Source organism: Lathamus discolor, chromosome 4 (assembly GCF_037157495.1).
Source record: "Lathamus discolor isolate bLatDis1 chromosome 4, bLatDis1.hap1, whole genome shotgun sequence".
In the NCBI taxonomy this organism is placed as follows: domain Eukaryota; kingdom Metazoa; phylum Chordata; class Aves; order Psittaciformes; family Psittacidae; genus Lathamus; species Lathamus discolor.
This window is the reverse complement of record NC_088887.1, coordinates 5,870,963-5,887,441: the sequence shown is the minus strand read 5'-3', so window position 1 is coordinate 5,887,441 and position 16,479 is coordinate 5,870,963. Positions and strand designations below refer to the sequence as shown.

Genomic DNA, 16,479 nt, shown 5'->3' with positions numbered 1-16,479 from the left:
AGAGATAGGTCTTTCTAGGGAAGAAGAAATATTGGGCTGTCAGGGACCTCTTCAAACCGTTATAAAAAGCTCTTGAGCAAAAGGTACTGCATATAATATAGTATCTTAATAAAAGAATTACTACCCCTTTTTTTCTTCACTAGTCTCTTCCATGTAGGAAATATTTCCTGGCACAGCTCACGAATAGGCTCTCTCTCCCTCTCCAGATTATTGCTCTGCATGGCACTCTAAAGTGCTCTCCACATACAATGGAGGAAACCCACCAATGCTTCTCTTGTAGCCAACTCCTATTCAGCCAGTATTTTCCCCTCAGTCGTTGGTGAGTCCCTGACAGCAGCAACTGCACATCAGTTGGTTCCAGGAGCATATTGCCTACTAGAAGTGCACCACAGTGTGGTAAAAAGCTTTCCTGCAGCGTGCCTCTCACCTATGCAAGACTGCCTCCATTCGTCCTCTAGTTCACTCATCAGCTCTCTCTGGGTAATGGCTCTTTGTGGAAGCCCTAAAGGTTATGGCACATTGTAAGCTGTCCTGGGAAGCCAAAGAACATTCTAGCTCACCTTTAAGGAAGCCTTAGTTTCAAGTACAAAGTCCAAAGGCCTGGGCTAGGCTGCCTTCCATCAGGGAATCCATATTCTCCTACAGAGTACTCACGTGCCTCTAAGTAAGCAGAATAAACAGAAAAACTTTCTTTTTGAGAGAAGAACAGATGTTCACCCAGGAACTATAAAGATGTTCCTGCAAACATGACTTCAGCTTCCTAAAAGAAACTGCTAAGTTCCCTTAGAGGGGAAGGCAAGAAAAGAAGGCTCAAAGGTCTCTTTGCAGTCCACTACTAGAGAAAGACGTGAGATTTGCATCCATATTGAGAAAGCTCAAGGTAAGGCGACAGACACCGCACAGTGACACACACTTCAACAACAGGCACTATTACCTGAGCAACAGGCGTAGATTTTCCTGTTTCTCGATCTGTTCATACTTCACAGAAAGTACCAGGTAGCCCAAGGACATGTCACTGGAGTAAAAGTTCTGGTGCTCCTGAAAACAGGAAACCAAAATGCTTTATTCCCAACACGCTCCCCAGAGAAGTTTACCAGACTTTTTGCATACAACTTGTCACCAAGAATAGCTGATTTTTTCTTTGACTATCAATGGCATGATTGAAGACAGGCATATACTGTCTCCCAGCCCCCTTGATGATCAGTGCATAAGCATATCAATCAAAGCTCATCCACTCTCAGCTCAGCTTCTCCTCAGCAGTCCATCATCATAAGGGCTCCTGAGAAGGAACAGGCTGAGAACATTCAGCAACACATTTTGAAGAAATCAATTTTCCCGTAAATAAATGTGTATCTTTCACGGACTTTCCCTATATCCATTCAGGCCCTTCACGACTAAATAGTGGTCTCCAGCACATTCAATTGGATGTGGTCATGGGAATTTTCGATACGAATGAGTAATGGCAGGATCATTATAGCAAGTGGCTGATCTGTAAGAGCACTCGCATCTCAGTGAGGATGCATCAGAGGTTCAGGTGGCTTCTTTGCAGATGAAGACTGTTCTCAGCAGTGCCACTAACACTACTTACACTAAAGCGTAAGCATGCCTCGAACAGAGAGTGTCATTCAGTCAAACAATGAACTGCAATGCAGACATTTCCACAGGCTCTATATGCAAGTGGCTGCAGTCATACGTTTCTCCTGGGTATACAGCCAACAGCCTGGGTATAACAATATATATTTTATATGTTGAGACAGATATATACAACAGGTATCAATATATATGACCTTTAACATCAAGTGGTTAGAGGCCTTTCGGCAAGGGATGTGAACGGAAACCTCTAGCACAATGACAATACTGTATAGATGGAATCATCCAGAAATGCTTAGATCACTCCTGTCTTCCTAGTGGAAAACCACTTTATGGCTAGTTTTTGGAGCTGGCTGCTGTATAAAGTCTGACCAAAGAACTGAGACTGAACTCATGCTTTCAGCAAACAGTCCAAATTTGGGGTATATACCCCAGATTTGGGGTATAAGCAGGACATAGAGACTAGCGAATGTCATGCAGGGAATCCAATTCTCTTCGCATTAGATTTTATTAGATTAATATCTTAATCTCTTGCTGCTAATAAATACTTCTGTTGAAAGGGGCAGTAGTACATTCCAGTATTCAGCCTCCAACCCAAGAGAATATAGTAAGATCTGTATCACACTTTTGAGCTAGCACCGATGGAAGCTGGGGTAGGACCTCTTCTCAGCAAAGAAAAGTAATAATAAATAAAACAGAATAAAGAATTTCCAAACCAAGACAGTCTCAGCTACCCTACAGCTGGCAGAATTATCAGTGCCTCCTTATGCCTCAGCACCATGCAAATACGGAGACTGTTATACAGCAATCTGCTGATAGTGGAACCAGGAATGCGTCCACAGAGATCGTCAGTGCAGAATCAGTTTAGGCAACAGAAAACAAAGTAATAAAAACCAAGGGTATCTTTTGGAATCTCCTGTAGACAGATGATGAATGTCAAGATACCCAGCTGGATTACACACTTGTGGTTCTGTACGAAAAAGAAGCTCTGTCCACTCACTCAAAAGTCAGATGTTCCCAGGAGATAAAATGCACACACTCTAATGGGGAGCTTGATTCCTCAATTCCACTGGTCAATTGCTTCACAGAGAAAAGGCACCATTTGCTATCTGGCTTGTTGATATACTTTCTAATCACAGCACTGTCCATCACCAGCTTACCTGAAAGATACATTCAAAGTACTCTGCATGCATTTTAGTGTGTACAGATTTTTTTCTGATGTACACCAAAGGTTTTATGCTGTTTGGTTGTAGAAGTGTTTGTCATGGTCAAATTAAATGGGGGAGAGAGATTTGCACAGCCCTGCAATTAATGAATGGGCTGTTCTACCACCAGAATAGCAGTCACCTCAAATCAAGGACAGACCCACTTGCAACCTGAGAAGACAGCCAGATGTGACAGAGTGTGAAGTAAGTAACTAGGATTGCAAGACTCAGGGGAAGCATCACAGGAAGCACTGTATAAATGCATTCTTGCGCATGACACAAGGGTGCTGTGCACTAGGACAGTAAGGTAAGTGTCCAGTTGTACAGTCAGCACTTGCAAATCTGGAATATGCTCTGTGAAAGGAACACTCCAGACACACACAAAAAAAAATAAGAAGAAGAACTCCATAGGAGCAAAGTGTGTAATTTGATCAAAGAGCTGCTCATCTGATGGTTCCTTCCTCAGCTTTTTGCCTAGAAAACACAGAAGGACTGTTCTTTGGTGGATCACAACCTCTCTCAACACACTGGTGAGATTGGCTTTTGCTGTGGGAAAACTCTGAACTCTTTTTTCATATTAGTCATAGTTCTGACTCACTGTGAAGTAAAGATACATCTAGTGAAATCCTCTGATTATGTGGGCGGACACAGAGAGAAACTAGTCCCCTCTCTGCGGAGAAGGTAAAAGAATAACTAAGACCACAGTCACTGCCCTGAACCTGCATGTGATGATGATGCCACTGACCTTACTTTAAGTATTAGAGTCCTTACGTCATTGTCCTCACTTCCTCTCTGACACAGAAAGTAAAACAAACAAAACCACACAAGAGCACCCAGAACTGCCTTGCTACTGACTTACAGGGAAGAAATTTCATGGCTTCTGGTGTTAGCATCATCCAAACAAGTGGGTCCTGGAAAAGATAAGGTATAAGGTAAAGAGCAGCAAATAGAATAACGTGGCTGCTAGCTGCAGTGTTCAAATCACAGGAGTCCAGACTGATCTGTCACACAAATCATTGGTTGTGACTGAACTTACGTTACTTGGGAAGAAAAGATGAAATCCAGGGAATCCCAAGGCTGACAGGACAATTTATTTCTCCATGACAATGACTTTCAGGATACTAATACATTTTTGGGATGTGAACAAGAATCAGGTGCAGTAGTCATTGTGTCCAAGGGCAGAAAGACAGAGCAGCTGAAGAACGGGCAGACTCCAAGAGCAAAAGAGTATGTTCAATGGGCAGTTGAAATTTAGAATCAGAGATACATGAATCAAAGAAGTCATATGCTCAGGTGGATGTCCAATAGAGGCTTTAAGGAAAAAGATGGCACAATGCCACCAAAAGTCAAGACTAGAAGTCAGAAGACAGGAATAGGAGCCAAAGCCTGAAATTAGCTGCAGCCAAATTTAACACTGAGCTACAAAGACCAAAAAATGGAACAGAGGCTTCCGAGCCTTATGTGTTTCATCAATTCTTTTAGCAATAGGAAGCCAGAGAACACGAAAAGGTCTTTCCAGGATTCAAAAGTCATTAGCCTATTCTATTTGATCAAACAACTGAAAATTATGAAAAACAATTAACTTTGAAAAAGCTTGCAACTTCTCATCACCTGGTAAAATACTGGGATAATTTCATCCCTGAAGAAGGAAGAAAAGCAGCCTTGGTGGCCGAATGATTACATGATGACCTACAGGAATATTATGATACTTGAGCATCTAAAACTATTAACAATGACAGATAACTAAAAACCATACAATACTGAGTAGGCAGCGTCATTATTCCAGTTGTTGATATACTTGAAGCCTTCTTGTTGGAAAAGTTCAAGGTGTTAATTTGTCAGTCAGATGACAAGGACCGAGACTCTCCGCAATTGTTGTCAACTGCAGAGTCACTAAGGCTGAGCTGGTACTGAAATAATACCTGATAAGGTTGTCTTCTTGCAGGCCCTCTCTGCATCTCTGCTCTGTCTTGGGCTTGTCATGACAGGAAAACAGTAACAAGCTCCAAAACACATGTACTTGCATACCAGAGGGAAATGATTAAGAATCTGAGAAGACTTGCAGTCTCAGCAAGTTGAAGAACATGTTTACTAAAAGCACAGACTTGTAGTGAAGCAAAATTAGTGACACTTTAAAGTAACAAAAGAGATTATCACAGTTACACCTAATAATAAAAACGTCCTTTGACTACTTCAAATAGTTTCCACCTCTTTATCCTAGGTTAAGCTAGAATTTCACACTAATAACTTAAGACATAGCTCCTTCTACTGAGAATACTCCATATTCAGAGCACTGCAGCAGCAACACTTAAACCAGCACAAGGAAAAGACAGCATGATGGAGAAATACATGACCACATATGAACATATGGCAAGAAAGCTTCTCTCATCAACACTGTCAGCTTCAAGTGCTTGTGAAACTCCATCCTAAGGTTCTCTGTCTGGTATTCCCAAGGTATACCTTTATTAAATCCTTCCTGGCTTAAAGCTGCTTCTCTTTATTGTAGTCTTGGAAACAACACAGACATTGAATAATTCCCACAGTGTAAGACATAAAGTTTTACAACCTTCTTCCTATCTGTCAATCTAGAGGGGAAGCCTCCACAAAGGCCACTACATAAACATCATATTAATATTGGTTTCTAGCGTTGAATACTACAAAAGATCATTCAGACAAGCCCAACTGCTGCAGAAGAGGTCCCCAGCATTGCTCAAAGGTTCACCTCTTCCCTAGTTTTGAACTTGTTAAGCAGCTGCAGAGGGAGACCACTAAGATGCCTTGCAAGTATACCTGTCAGGCTTTCTTATCTCCTTATGCCATGAACCAAATCTCAGAAGAGATCATGGGTTTGCTCTCACTTGTTCTTGATGGTTAATACCATCCTGAGATCTAGTTCGGGAATCGATCAATTCCCTGAACAGGCTAAAAGACCTTAATGGCCAGGCAGCAAACATCCACTTTGTGAGGCCAAGCTCTGTTTCCCTCTGTCAGACTGAGGAACACTTAGCACAGACAAGGAACACTTAGCACCAAACAAACAACTATAAAGCACATTGTCCAGTTTCTTCATGTGCATTCTGTGGTGACTATACTTGCTATTGAGAAACATGAACCACTTTGCTTACTACTGAGGAGCTTGCACTGTCAGTGCTGAAGTCCCCTCTAAAAAGAGTACCATCTCAATTCCCAGTATTATTACACTTTTTCCCTTTTTATCATCCCAAGGTTGTTATTGGTCATGGAGCCTCAGAAGAGCTTCTTACCAAATATAAGCATTTCCTGTACAAATCTTTCTCTTCTATTAGCACATAGGATGATGCACATATCACAGAGGGACAGGACCAACTTAAAACACTACAGGCCATATGGTAGTTTGTACCTCATTTACATTGGTTCATGGCATCATGAGGAACTGAAATGCAGCAGCTGTGCAGTTATTTCTAAGTCCATCAGAAAAAGCCCGAGATGCATCTCAGCCCTGAGGCTGGGCTGGCAGAGAAGGCTCTGAAGGACACCCTTACCTTCCCCAGGAAATGTTTGCGGTACAGCTTGGCTGTAGGGTCACTTTCCAGTTTCACTTTACCACTCCAGGGAAACGGTACATCAGACACAGTTGGACTCGAGCTGGAGAGGTTGTGGCTGGTCCCTTCAATCCAGTAGCCCCCAAACTGGGGTAAGATAATGAGAGGATATGGCCACCCTTTCTGTAATACCTATTTGGAAGGACAGAGACCATGAATGCTGACAGGCCCATAAGACCAAGGGAAAACAGAGGACAGCAATAATCATAGAATCATAGAATAGTTAGGGTTGAAAAGGACTTTAAGATCATCTAGTTCCAACCCCCCTGCCATGGGCACGGACACCTCACACTAAACCATCCCACACAAGGCTTCACCCAACCTGGCCTTGAACGCCGCCAGGGATGGAGCACTCACAACCTCCCTGGGCAACCCATTCCAGTGCCTCACCACCCTAACAGGAAAGAACTTCCTCCTTATATCCAATCTAAACTTCCCCTGTTTAAGTTTTAACCCGTTATCCCTTGTCCTGTCACTACAGTCCCTAATGAAGAGTCCCTCCCCAGCATCCCTATAGGCCCCCTTCAGATACTGGAAGGCTGCTATGAGGTCTGACGCAGCCTTCTCTTCTCCAGGCTGAACAGCCCCAACTTCCTCAGCCTGTCTTCATACGGGAGGTGCTCCAGTCCCTGATCATCCTCATGGCTTTCTCTGGACTTGTCCCAAGAGTTCCATGTCCTTTTTATGTTGAGGACACCAGAACTGCACACAATACTCCAGGTGAGGTCTCACCTCGTGGATGCTGGGGTAAGGAATATACTCCTCTTCTGTCTGAAATCAGAAGAGATCATTAGTAAAAATGCACGACATCTTTTAAGTGTTATGAATTCATGATGGTGCAAACTGTGCCCTCAGCTTCCACTCTGCCGTAGTTCATCTTTAGAGTTTTACTTTAGGATTTAAAGTTAGACTCCATTTTCCAGGTCTCAGCAATATAGAACTTTGAGAACAATAAATTTAGGAATCGGATTTCACCCACCTTCCTCTTTGAAACTACACAGAATACAGGCATACAAAACGAGGAGGTAGCCAAACTACAGGGAAATTGTATGAGGTTAGGAGTGAGAGCCATTCTCCTCTCTTTCCACACAGTGCTAGACAGCTGCTCTTCTGAAGACAGAGATGACAGTAGGGATGGTAGAAATAGTACTATTATTGACAATGGGATCAAGGTTGTGTCATCTCCATAGCTAGACCTGAGGTATACAACTGAGCGGTCCTGAGGCATCACAGTAAGAACAGGAGCAGTATCTGAGCCACTTTATGCCAGTCGGATGCCCCTTCCATCACCACAAAGAGCACTGACTATCTCTTTCAGAATTCAGCTATATCAATTCCTTATGTGGCTTCTTTTTAAAGTCATTCCAAGATTAAATTTGATGTCAAGATGGATTTTAAGGTTACTGTGCCTGAGCGGAGACTGAAGAAATGGAGAAGATTTCAGACTTTGAAGTTGGGAATCTGTTCTTACTGGCCTAATATTGAGGGAAATACACCAGCTTTCTAGTAGCATCTATATGAGTCCTCAAGCAGACTACTGAAATAAACACAATGTGGTTTCAAAACTATTATTATAGCTTTTCAACTGAATAAATTTTAAGAAATTACTTTGTCAAAGCTAAGATTGTTAATAATAGGAAACATCTCTTGGAACCACTTAAATTTGTAATGGCAAGTGTTGATTCTATTTCAGCTATATAGTTTCACCCTCTTGTGCAACAGCTCAAGGAAGAAGCAGAAAAGAAGGCAAGCACATATGCATTCTTGGGCTATTTGTAGTCTCCCTGTTCACTTCAAGATGAAAATACACTGCAAGCCAGGTCAGTAATTATTTGTCATTCTCAGCAATTTAGGAGGCAACAACAACTTGGCCTGACCTTGAGAGGAGCTGGAAGGGAACATCTTTGCTCGTCCAGACGACTTCCCTGGAAACATAAAAATCACAGACAGTGAACCCTATGTTTTAGCATGTCTGCTTCACTTACCCTCAGTGTCCTTCTCTGTATCTCCAATATAAGTAATTGTCTCCATAAACTTCTATATTACGCAAGTCTGGAATAAAGATGAGGAGTAAAGCTAGAACTTGGCCAGTCCCTTAGTTTGACATCAAAACTGGAAAGCTCCCCCCCCTTTACACCTCTTTAAAAGCAGAAAGCTTTTCTTTCAAGAAACTGCTGTCATACTTGAGGAGCAGTTACTAATTCTTCTAGTGCAAGCCAGGTGACGAAACAAGCTAAATAAAAACCCCTTATGTCTTAACAATGGGCAGCTAAGAAACGAATCTAGATGGAACATTAGGTGGTCTGCATTTGTTGGAAATTCATATCGGTTCCTTCAGTTATATCTCTAACTAAAGAGGTCCAAACCCAGTGAGAGACAGCTTTCATATAAAATCATAGAATAGTTAGGGTTGGAAAGGACCTTAAGATCATCTAGTTCCAACCACCCTGCCATGGGCAGGGACACCTCATGCTAAACCATGTTACCCAAGCCTCTGTCCAAACTGGCCTTGAACACTGCCCAGGGACGGAGCCTTCACAACTTCCAGTGCCTCACCACCCTCACAGTAAAGAACTTCTTCCTTACACCCAATCTAAACTTCCCCTGTTTAAGTTTTAACCTGTTACCCCTTGTCCTATCACTACAGTCCCTAGTGAAGAGTTCCTCTCCAGCATCCTTGTAGGCCTCCTTCAGATACTGGAAGCTGCTCTGAGGTCTCCACACAGCTCCTCTTCTCCAAGCTGAACAGCCCCAACTTTCTCAGCCTGTCTTCATACAGGAGCTGCTCCAGTCCCCTGATCATCCTCGTGGCCCTGGTAAGCTGGAAACTGATAAACTCTGAGAATCTTAAGCAACAGTCTTCCAGTAAGGAAATCTGCTAGCGATTCTTCCTTATACAGATTCCAAAAGGCCTGGAAAGGATTGTCACACCTTTCAACATGCTCTTGAATTGAACAAGAAGCTCTCCACACTCCAGCTCACTTTCTAGCAGAGTTAAATGAGCTAGCCATGCTTGTTATTCTAAAGTACTGAGAACATACCCCATAGTTTCAGTGTCAGTGGTTTCAAGATCTGTATCCATATACACATGAATATACAGAAGATATACCTTCAGCCCCTCCTTCCCTCACTTTTCCTTTCTAGTCTGTCAAATAACTCTATACATCAGCCTCATAACTCTATACTGAGTTATAAAATGCCCAGCATTTTGCTGCTACCTTCCACCCCCTCACCTCTGCAGTCCCACCGAAGTCTTGCATTTTCCTCATGCCCATAATTTGATTACCCAAATTCCAGAAAGTTATTTTTTTCTTGTAAGTTTAATTCCTGCACATAATAAAAAGCAGGAGTTATGTGCCATGTTACATTTTATGTTAGGTCAAAGTTAACTGCAGCATTTTAAAGACAGCTGTACCATTCAGAGAAAATCTTGGTAGTCTCCAAGAATGCTCTGTGAACAAATCATCTGAAAATTCAGTTTTAAAGATTTTTTTGATTTACATATATAACACATTATTACATCATGATCTTTTTATTTGGTAGGGCAGAGTTGGGTTTTTTCCCCTTTTACTCTATTTTAATTTTATAATGTAATACATGCAATTAAATGCACATATTTCCGTAAGAGAATTAAGCCTGAGTCCTCCTGTCTTCTGCAAGTTAAAGACAGGGTCTGCAGTAGTTATTTATTAAACTGGTTGACCTTACTAAATACAGTTATGTTAACATCCCATTAATCACCTGTCATTAGCAGCTGCCACCCAGCAGATACACAGTTTCATGGCAAAGATGACAGAGATACCTTAATGCAGCTCTGATTTTCTCTCAGAATCACACTTCTGCAAAGGACACAACTATAATAATTTGTGTCAATTGCTTCCATTGTGATGGCTGGAGAAATGAACACAGGAAAACACTTCTGAAACCCCATTCAAGAGTAGGCACAGAAGTTTAGGCCTAGAAGATCTAAATATTCTGCAAGCCCAAATTAAAGGGTATTGGGTCTGAAGCGGCAAGACAAATAGGAGCTGATTATTCAGTTGGCTATGAAAACAAAATCAAGAGATCCCAAAGTTTGACAGAATAACTTCTCCTTACCTGCATTTTTTCAATCATCTCAAACAAGTCCACAGTCTGTGAAAAGGAAAAGACAACAGGGAAAACAATTTGAACATTTGCAGAAGCTAGCATTAGCTTCTGTGGTAACCCACAGAAGGTTAGTGAAGGATCCAACAGCTTTTTCCATGTTTTGGCACAGAAACTACCTGCTCACTGAAGATTAAATCATTCTTCCTTAACAGATAGCATGGACAATACAATTGGCCAAATAGTCTTCAGCTTGGTTGCAAAAGTTTGACCTGGAACCTAACTGGACAGGTATCAGGAATTTCTCTCTTTCAGTGGGTCAGACTATCAACTTGATACAGCATAGCATAAGAAACGATTAAATGAACAAGTTTAGGATTCTTACAGAAGTGGGCAACTGTAGCTATAACACATGGAATCACAGAATCAATGAAGTTGGAGAAAACCTTTAAGATCATCCAGTCCAACCTCTACCCCATGGCGCTGAGGGCCTCATCTACAAGGTGTGTGAACACTTCCAGGGACGGTGACTCCAGCACTGCCCTGGGCAGCCTGCTCCAGTGCCTGACCACATGTATGCACACGAGCTTGCTTTAGTCACTTCTGCTCAGTGGTTCCAGGCACATCCCACCCCTGAGCCACATGAACACGGACTGCCTTTACCTTGTTGGGGACAGCAGGATTGAGAGCACATGGAAAGCCTTGGGTGGGAGAGTCTATAACATCACTGAAGCAGTGCACCCCCTTCTCAGACCTCCTGCAAGAGAGAGGCAGAATGGGTAGAGCGGAAGAAGAAAGAACTTCTAACTCTTGGAGAACTCGAGATGCCAGTGCTTGCCCGCATTGTCTCCTTTGCCTTCCACTTACTCTTCCTCTACCCAGACCACTTCTTGCCTATGAGGAAGCTGTCATTCCCTGAGAGACTTGCCACCTGCAAACACTATGGATATAACAGCAAAAATCTTCCCACCCCAACTGTTCCGTCTCTGTTCACATGCAATATTTTCCCCACAACTGCCATGTAAGTGCTGAATGATCTTTTTTGCCAAGTTCCTCCTCTATTACAGATTTGCAGCAGAATTAAAGTTAGGTCCCACGGGACGCTTTGGGATCAGATCTCAAAACTGAACCATATTAAAAGAGCTGAAAGCTCTGAAATACCTGAATATGAGCAGCTGAAGAACAGCCCCAGTTGTCACAGTCTGGGTATTAGTCTCCAAGACAGGAGCATAACAGGGATGGTGCTAGAACAGAACCAATACACCATGCAGGAGAGATGCAGACACAGTTCTGTGTCTCCACTGCTGGTAAGGCCAGCATGCCCAGGCTTTTGTCTGTACAACTTCTATTGAAAACTTACTATTATTGTGGCCCCTGCTAGAGCAGCAGTGTACACAAATAGCAGCAGCATTTGCTTGATTTCATAAAAGAGAAAACAAAAAAGTAACTCAAACAGTAGTTTAAAAGACATATATTGCATTGCCCGTTGCACTATGGACAGTCTCACTGATGCAGCTCTATTACTATTCGTTAATAAATGTCCCACACTATTCACAGTTTTTACTAGCAGTCACAACTGGGTTTTAAGTCATCATGAAGGTCACACAGGTGGAGCTTGGAACAAAAAAGCAAGTTTCTAATACAAGAGACAAGACTTCACTTTGCAATGCAAGCATGAATACGGTTGTTATGCGATCATATAATGCAGTGATGGAACTGCTATCCTCTAGCTGTTACATGCATGACTCCTACTGCATCCTACTGCAGTTTCTTCCACACTAAGAAATTGGTATTTATAAGTCATGCAGACTCTTGCTTTGAAACCAGTGGCTACATTCCCTGTTGTATGGAAATACAACGTATTTCTGCAATCAGGAAGCTACACTGTATTACAAGTTCCATCTACATCTTCTATGACCACTAACTTTCTGACAATTCACAACTTATTCTAGCAGCCCAAAGGCATCATGTAACTTGCACATAGGCTGATCGACACAAAAATAACACAATGCTTCCATCCCATTATTTTCTCCTGAAATTCAAATGACAGACATCTGTGCAATGCATTTAGAGATTAAAGCCATAAAGTATATGGGAAAGGAGATGTAGGAGTAAGTCTTGATATCCTCAAATAAATACTGGAATAGTTAGATGGCAAGTTTATTCTAAATTAGTAATACCAACACAAACTTTACTTATCATCTTAGTCATTTACCTGAAGTATGTTTGGGACTGATAAAATTGATGCCCAAGGCAGTATATGAAAGATTTTATTGTTTCTTTTAGAAACATGAACTTTCTGTTCTGTAAGCCCTGGAAAGGGTAAGAGCTTAATTTGATAAGCTCTCATTTTCAGAAACTAGCCAACTCCAGAGAAGTGTAATAGTAGAACTTCAGTGCAACTGGATACCCCCGGGCCTTGTTCCATGCTATAGTGCTTTGCTTTGGCATGGCACTGGTTTCAATCCCGAATCATTCAGTAAGAGTAGAATGCACACGTGCATCATGGAAATTTGGCAGCTCCTACATGAGGTCAGTGTGGTCAGTCCTGCCCTTGTTCTCTCATCATAAATTCATCCCTACACTTTGGACTGACCTGAGCTCTCCATGTAGCAACTGCTCCTGACCAGTCAATCCTGGTACAGTTCTATTGTCAAACAGATACCAAATAGATGCCAAGAGATGCCAGCAGATGCCAAAATCAGTGGTCTTACCACACACGTAGAGATGCTCTCAGTTCTGCCATGACCCCAGATTAGAAATGTGCTGAGGGACTTTAAAAGTCCAGGAGAATTACTTAGATTTTATGTTATCTCATTTCAAAATACCACAATTATTTGCAGTCACTGTAACTATTGCTTCAAAGCCCATTTGTGAATTTGGAACTTTTGGAATGAAAAGCACTATGCTTTTTATTAATAGAAAGAGCAGAATGCCATCTTTCTGGAAAAGGAAAGCAATTCCACAGGCTGAGACAGGAATATGTACGTGTGAATCTACACTTGCTGAAGCTTAATTTTTAGGAAGTGGCAACAAGGGGAAGCAGAAGACCTGGAAAATGCTGCAGACTAAACTAGGATTTTACTGGTGGCAGGTAGCAGTGCATTAATTTCTAGCAGGTAGCCAAACTAAAAACAGGCACTGCTGATCCACTGCTAAAGACTCCACTCTCAATTCTGAAGTGCAAGAATCCCTTTTGCAGACTTCTAAGCCACTGCCTCCACACACACAACTCTGCTCATGCCCTGTATTCCTGTATTGCAGTATCCTTTGCTATTTCAATCCTGGGATCTTTCTATACAGCTCCCTCAAAATAATTCTCATCTGCTGCAGCTGAGCCAGTTCAATAACCGAGTCAATGCTAGTATTTATTCTGTGAGAAACACAAATTGGCCTTGACAGATTTCACACATCCCTGCATCTACCTTTAAGTTTTCCAGGTGCAAAGGGGATTTGCTGCACTCTGAACAGACAGGTTCCCAAATCATCAGGTAACTATTTTCCTAACAGTTCACAAGGAAACAGGTGTATAGCTATTGTAAAAACCTTTGCTAATCTGGAAGCTTTCCAGCAGGAAGAACAATACAGCACGATTTTCAGCTAATTATGATTTCAGCTAACAACAGTCAGTACAATAACTGGTGTCCCAGCCTGGTAAGTGATTCTTGCAATGAGACACTAATGTGTGTTTTTAATTACTCAGTGCTCACACACAAACCCCTAAAACTCGAAAGAACCAATTCCATTCCGTTTCTGCCCACAGCCTCTGACCTCCCGTTAGGAACCTCACTTCCAGCCGCACCAGTACCTACCCTCCGCAGGCTCCGGCAGGGAAGCCGTGCTCCCGGGAAGACATGCCGGGCTGCTCCGCTGAGTCAGCTCCCGAGTTCCCTCCTCGGGAGCCTCCTCTCCTCCTGCCTCGCCATGGAAAAGGGCACAGGCTCCCTCCCGCCTCCCCGCAAAGCCGCGGCTCCGCACCCCTCCTCTTCCTCTCAAGCAGCGCTTCAAAGGAGAGGAAGCAAAAGGCACCTAAAGCCGGCACCGGGCCTCAACCACGCCAGCGGCACGGGGGAACGGAGAGAGGAGGGGGAGGAAGATGAGGCAGCGGAGGATGGGGTGATGACTTCCCCCCCTCCCCGCTGCGGAAGAGCAGTTCCCCTACATCCTTTATGGGTTATCCGTGGATAGCCACAACCTGCTGGAGCGCACTGCTGGGACGGCCGAGCCGAAGAAGCTGTCTTCCGGGGAGACAGTGATGATAACACAAGCAGTGTTGGACGAGGACAGCAGAGCGTTCCCCCATTCAACTCTCATGCAGAGTAAGATCTCTTCCCCAAAGTGGGAAAAGTGAGCATCAAGGCAATCCTCCACAACTTCCAATTCCTTTCAAGGGAAGACTAACAGGATACCAAACCCCCTAGCCCTTGGTATGTGAAGCTGATGCATACCAGGTACTAGAGATTTAGCTTTCCATTAAAATAGCTCTCTGATCTAACATGTAAGCTGTTCTCTAGGGAAGCTCAAATTTTAAGGGGTCAGAAACATGTATTTTTGTTCACTCATCAAAAACTGAGAGTAAGATCATGATTTTTCATTGCAACAATACATACACTTGTGTTCAAATAAGAAAACAGCTCCTCTAGACACACTTTTTTCCCCTGTGATGCCAAATTTCATTCTACAGGATGATGTAATGTCTCCACATCAAGACCTCTAAAGGCAGCAGCTACAACCTTTTGCCAAGTGTCAGCCTCACACTGGGTTTCTTCTGACTTGTGAAGGGGACAGTGGGAAATGAGAGACAGGATTTGACAGAGGAACCAGGTCTTTCCATTTCCTCTTGTCTACATTCCTCCAGCGCCAGCAAATCCGATGCTGGAGTAGGGGCTAACTAATTCAGCCCACCTCCTTGCTCCAACCCAGATAGCTCCCAGATGGGTCCAGGGCACTGAATACAACAGCTGCTTTCTGCACAGGCAGTTCTTACTCATTCACCTGGATCTCTGAGCAGAGATGTGACTGGGCCAAGGCAAAGAGCCAAGCTTGCCACTTCTGCTGCATCCAGGAAAGAGGAAGAGACATTATTTTCTGCTGTTAGAGAGGGCTGCCAGCAGTGACTACTGCCCTCCCCCATCCCAGAGTCATTAGCAGCAGCAATAGCAAGCCTGGCCATGGAGAAAGCAAACTATACAGAGGTTGTTCTGCCATTCTTCGGCAGCTTGCCACTATAGACAAGAGCCAACTTTGTTTCCGTACTAAACACTGGGCTCAGCTTTCATTTAACCGTCTCACAGCTTTACCTAACCTCCTGTGTGATTCCAGTTGTGTACAAAGCACTGAAGACTCACAAGCAAACCAGCACAATTATTAAATACCCTAATTACTGATCTGATCAGTCTCCTTTAGAAATAAACATATGAATAAATCACTGCCGCCTGCAAGCAAATCATAGGCACCCTTTTCGCTTACTTATAATAAAGCTAACAATTGTCACTACTTACACAGCTGATGCAACAATATCACCTAAACAAGACTTTAGTTGCACTAAGTAGATTCAGTTCCTGTTGATACTTGCATTGTTATATGACTAATTCAGCGTACTTGTAGTCCTGTGTTGTAATCCATATATTTGCATAGATCGTTATGCATTTTATAGTTACTGTGTGTTTTAGGGACTGTCACACAACTTTCTGTTCTTTCAGGTATCTTTGTACATGGATTACAGTAATTGGTATCTATACCTTTTGCTGTTTTCCTGGGTTTTTTAAACAGAGTTTTACCATTCTCACAAATGCATTAGCATTTTCTCTTGCTCACATACGAAAAGTGTGTATCAACTGTAACGCAAAAACTGATCTCTGCAATTTCATTAAGTCATTATGAGAACATCAGAAGGTCCACAGAAACTGTGTAATACCACAGAAACACAGCAGCATATCCTTCAAGGGTAAGCTCTTCAGGGCAGAAAGCGTATTTTTTTTGTGGCTTACTGTAATATTACACTCGGTCACCACAAA

General features: G+C 42.7%; 1 protein-coding gene across 14 annotated transcripts in view; it reads right to left on the bottom strand.

Moving 5' to 3' along the window:
* The window catches only part of LOC136012952 (rap1 GTPase-activating protein 1-like), a 39,191-nt gene extending 24,732 nt beyond the window's left edge, over positions 1 to 14,459 (bottom strand). For 10 of the 14 annotated variants that reach the window (XR_010612089.1, XR_010612088.1, XR_010612090.1 and 7 more), the window contains exons 1-7: positions 14,275 to 14,459; positions 11,126 to 11,219; positions 10,475 to 10,510; positions 8,254 to 8,301; positions 7,109 to 7,147; positions 6,317 to 6,508; positions 935 to 1,038 (exon numbers count right to left, since the gene is read on the bottom strand). Coding sequence is in view for 9 of the 14 variants with exons in the window: in XM_065676066.1 (XP_065532138.1) it covers positions 935 to 1,038; positions 6,317 to 6,508; positions 7,109 to 7,147; positions 8,254 to 8,301; positions 10,475 to 10,510; positions 11,126 to 11,219; positions 14,275 to 14,318 (557 nt within the window). In the remaining 5 variants the exon portion in view is untranslated. Of the gene's footprint in view, positions 1 to 934; positions 1,039 to 2,590; positions 2,678 to 3,654; positions 3,709 to 6,316; positions 6,509 to 7,108; positions 7,148 to 8,253; positions 8,302 to 10,474; positions 10,511 to 11,125; positions 11,220 to 14,274 lie in introns of those variants that run through there. The other 4 variants (XM_065676068.1, XM_065676069.1, XM_065676073.1 and 1 more) reach the window with 4 other exon arrangements.
* Positions 14,460 to 16,479: the final 2,020 nt, after the last annotated feature.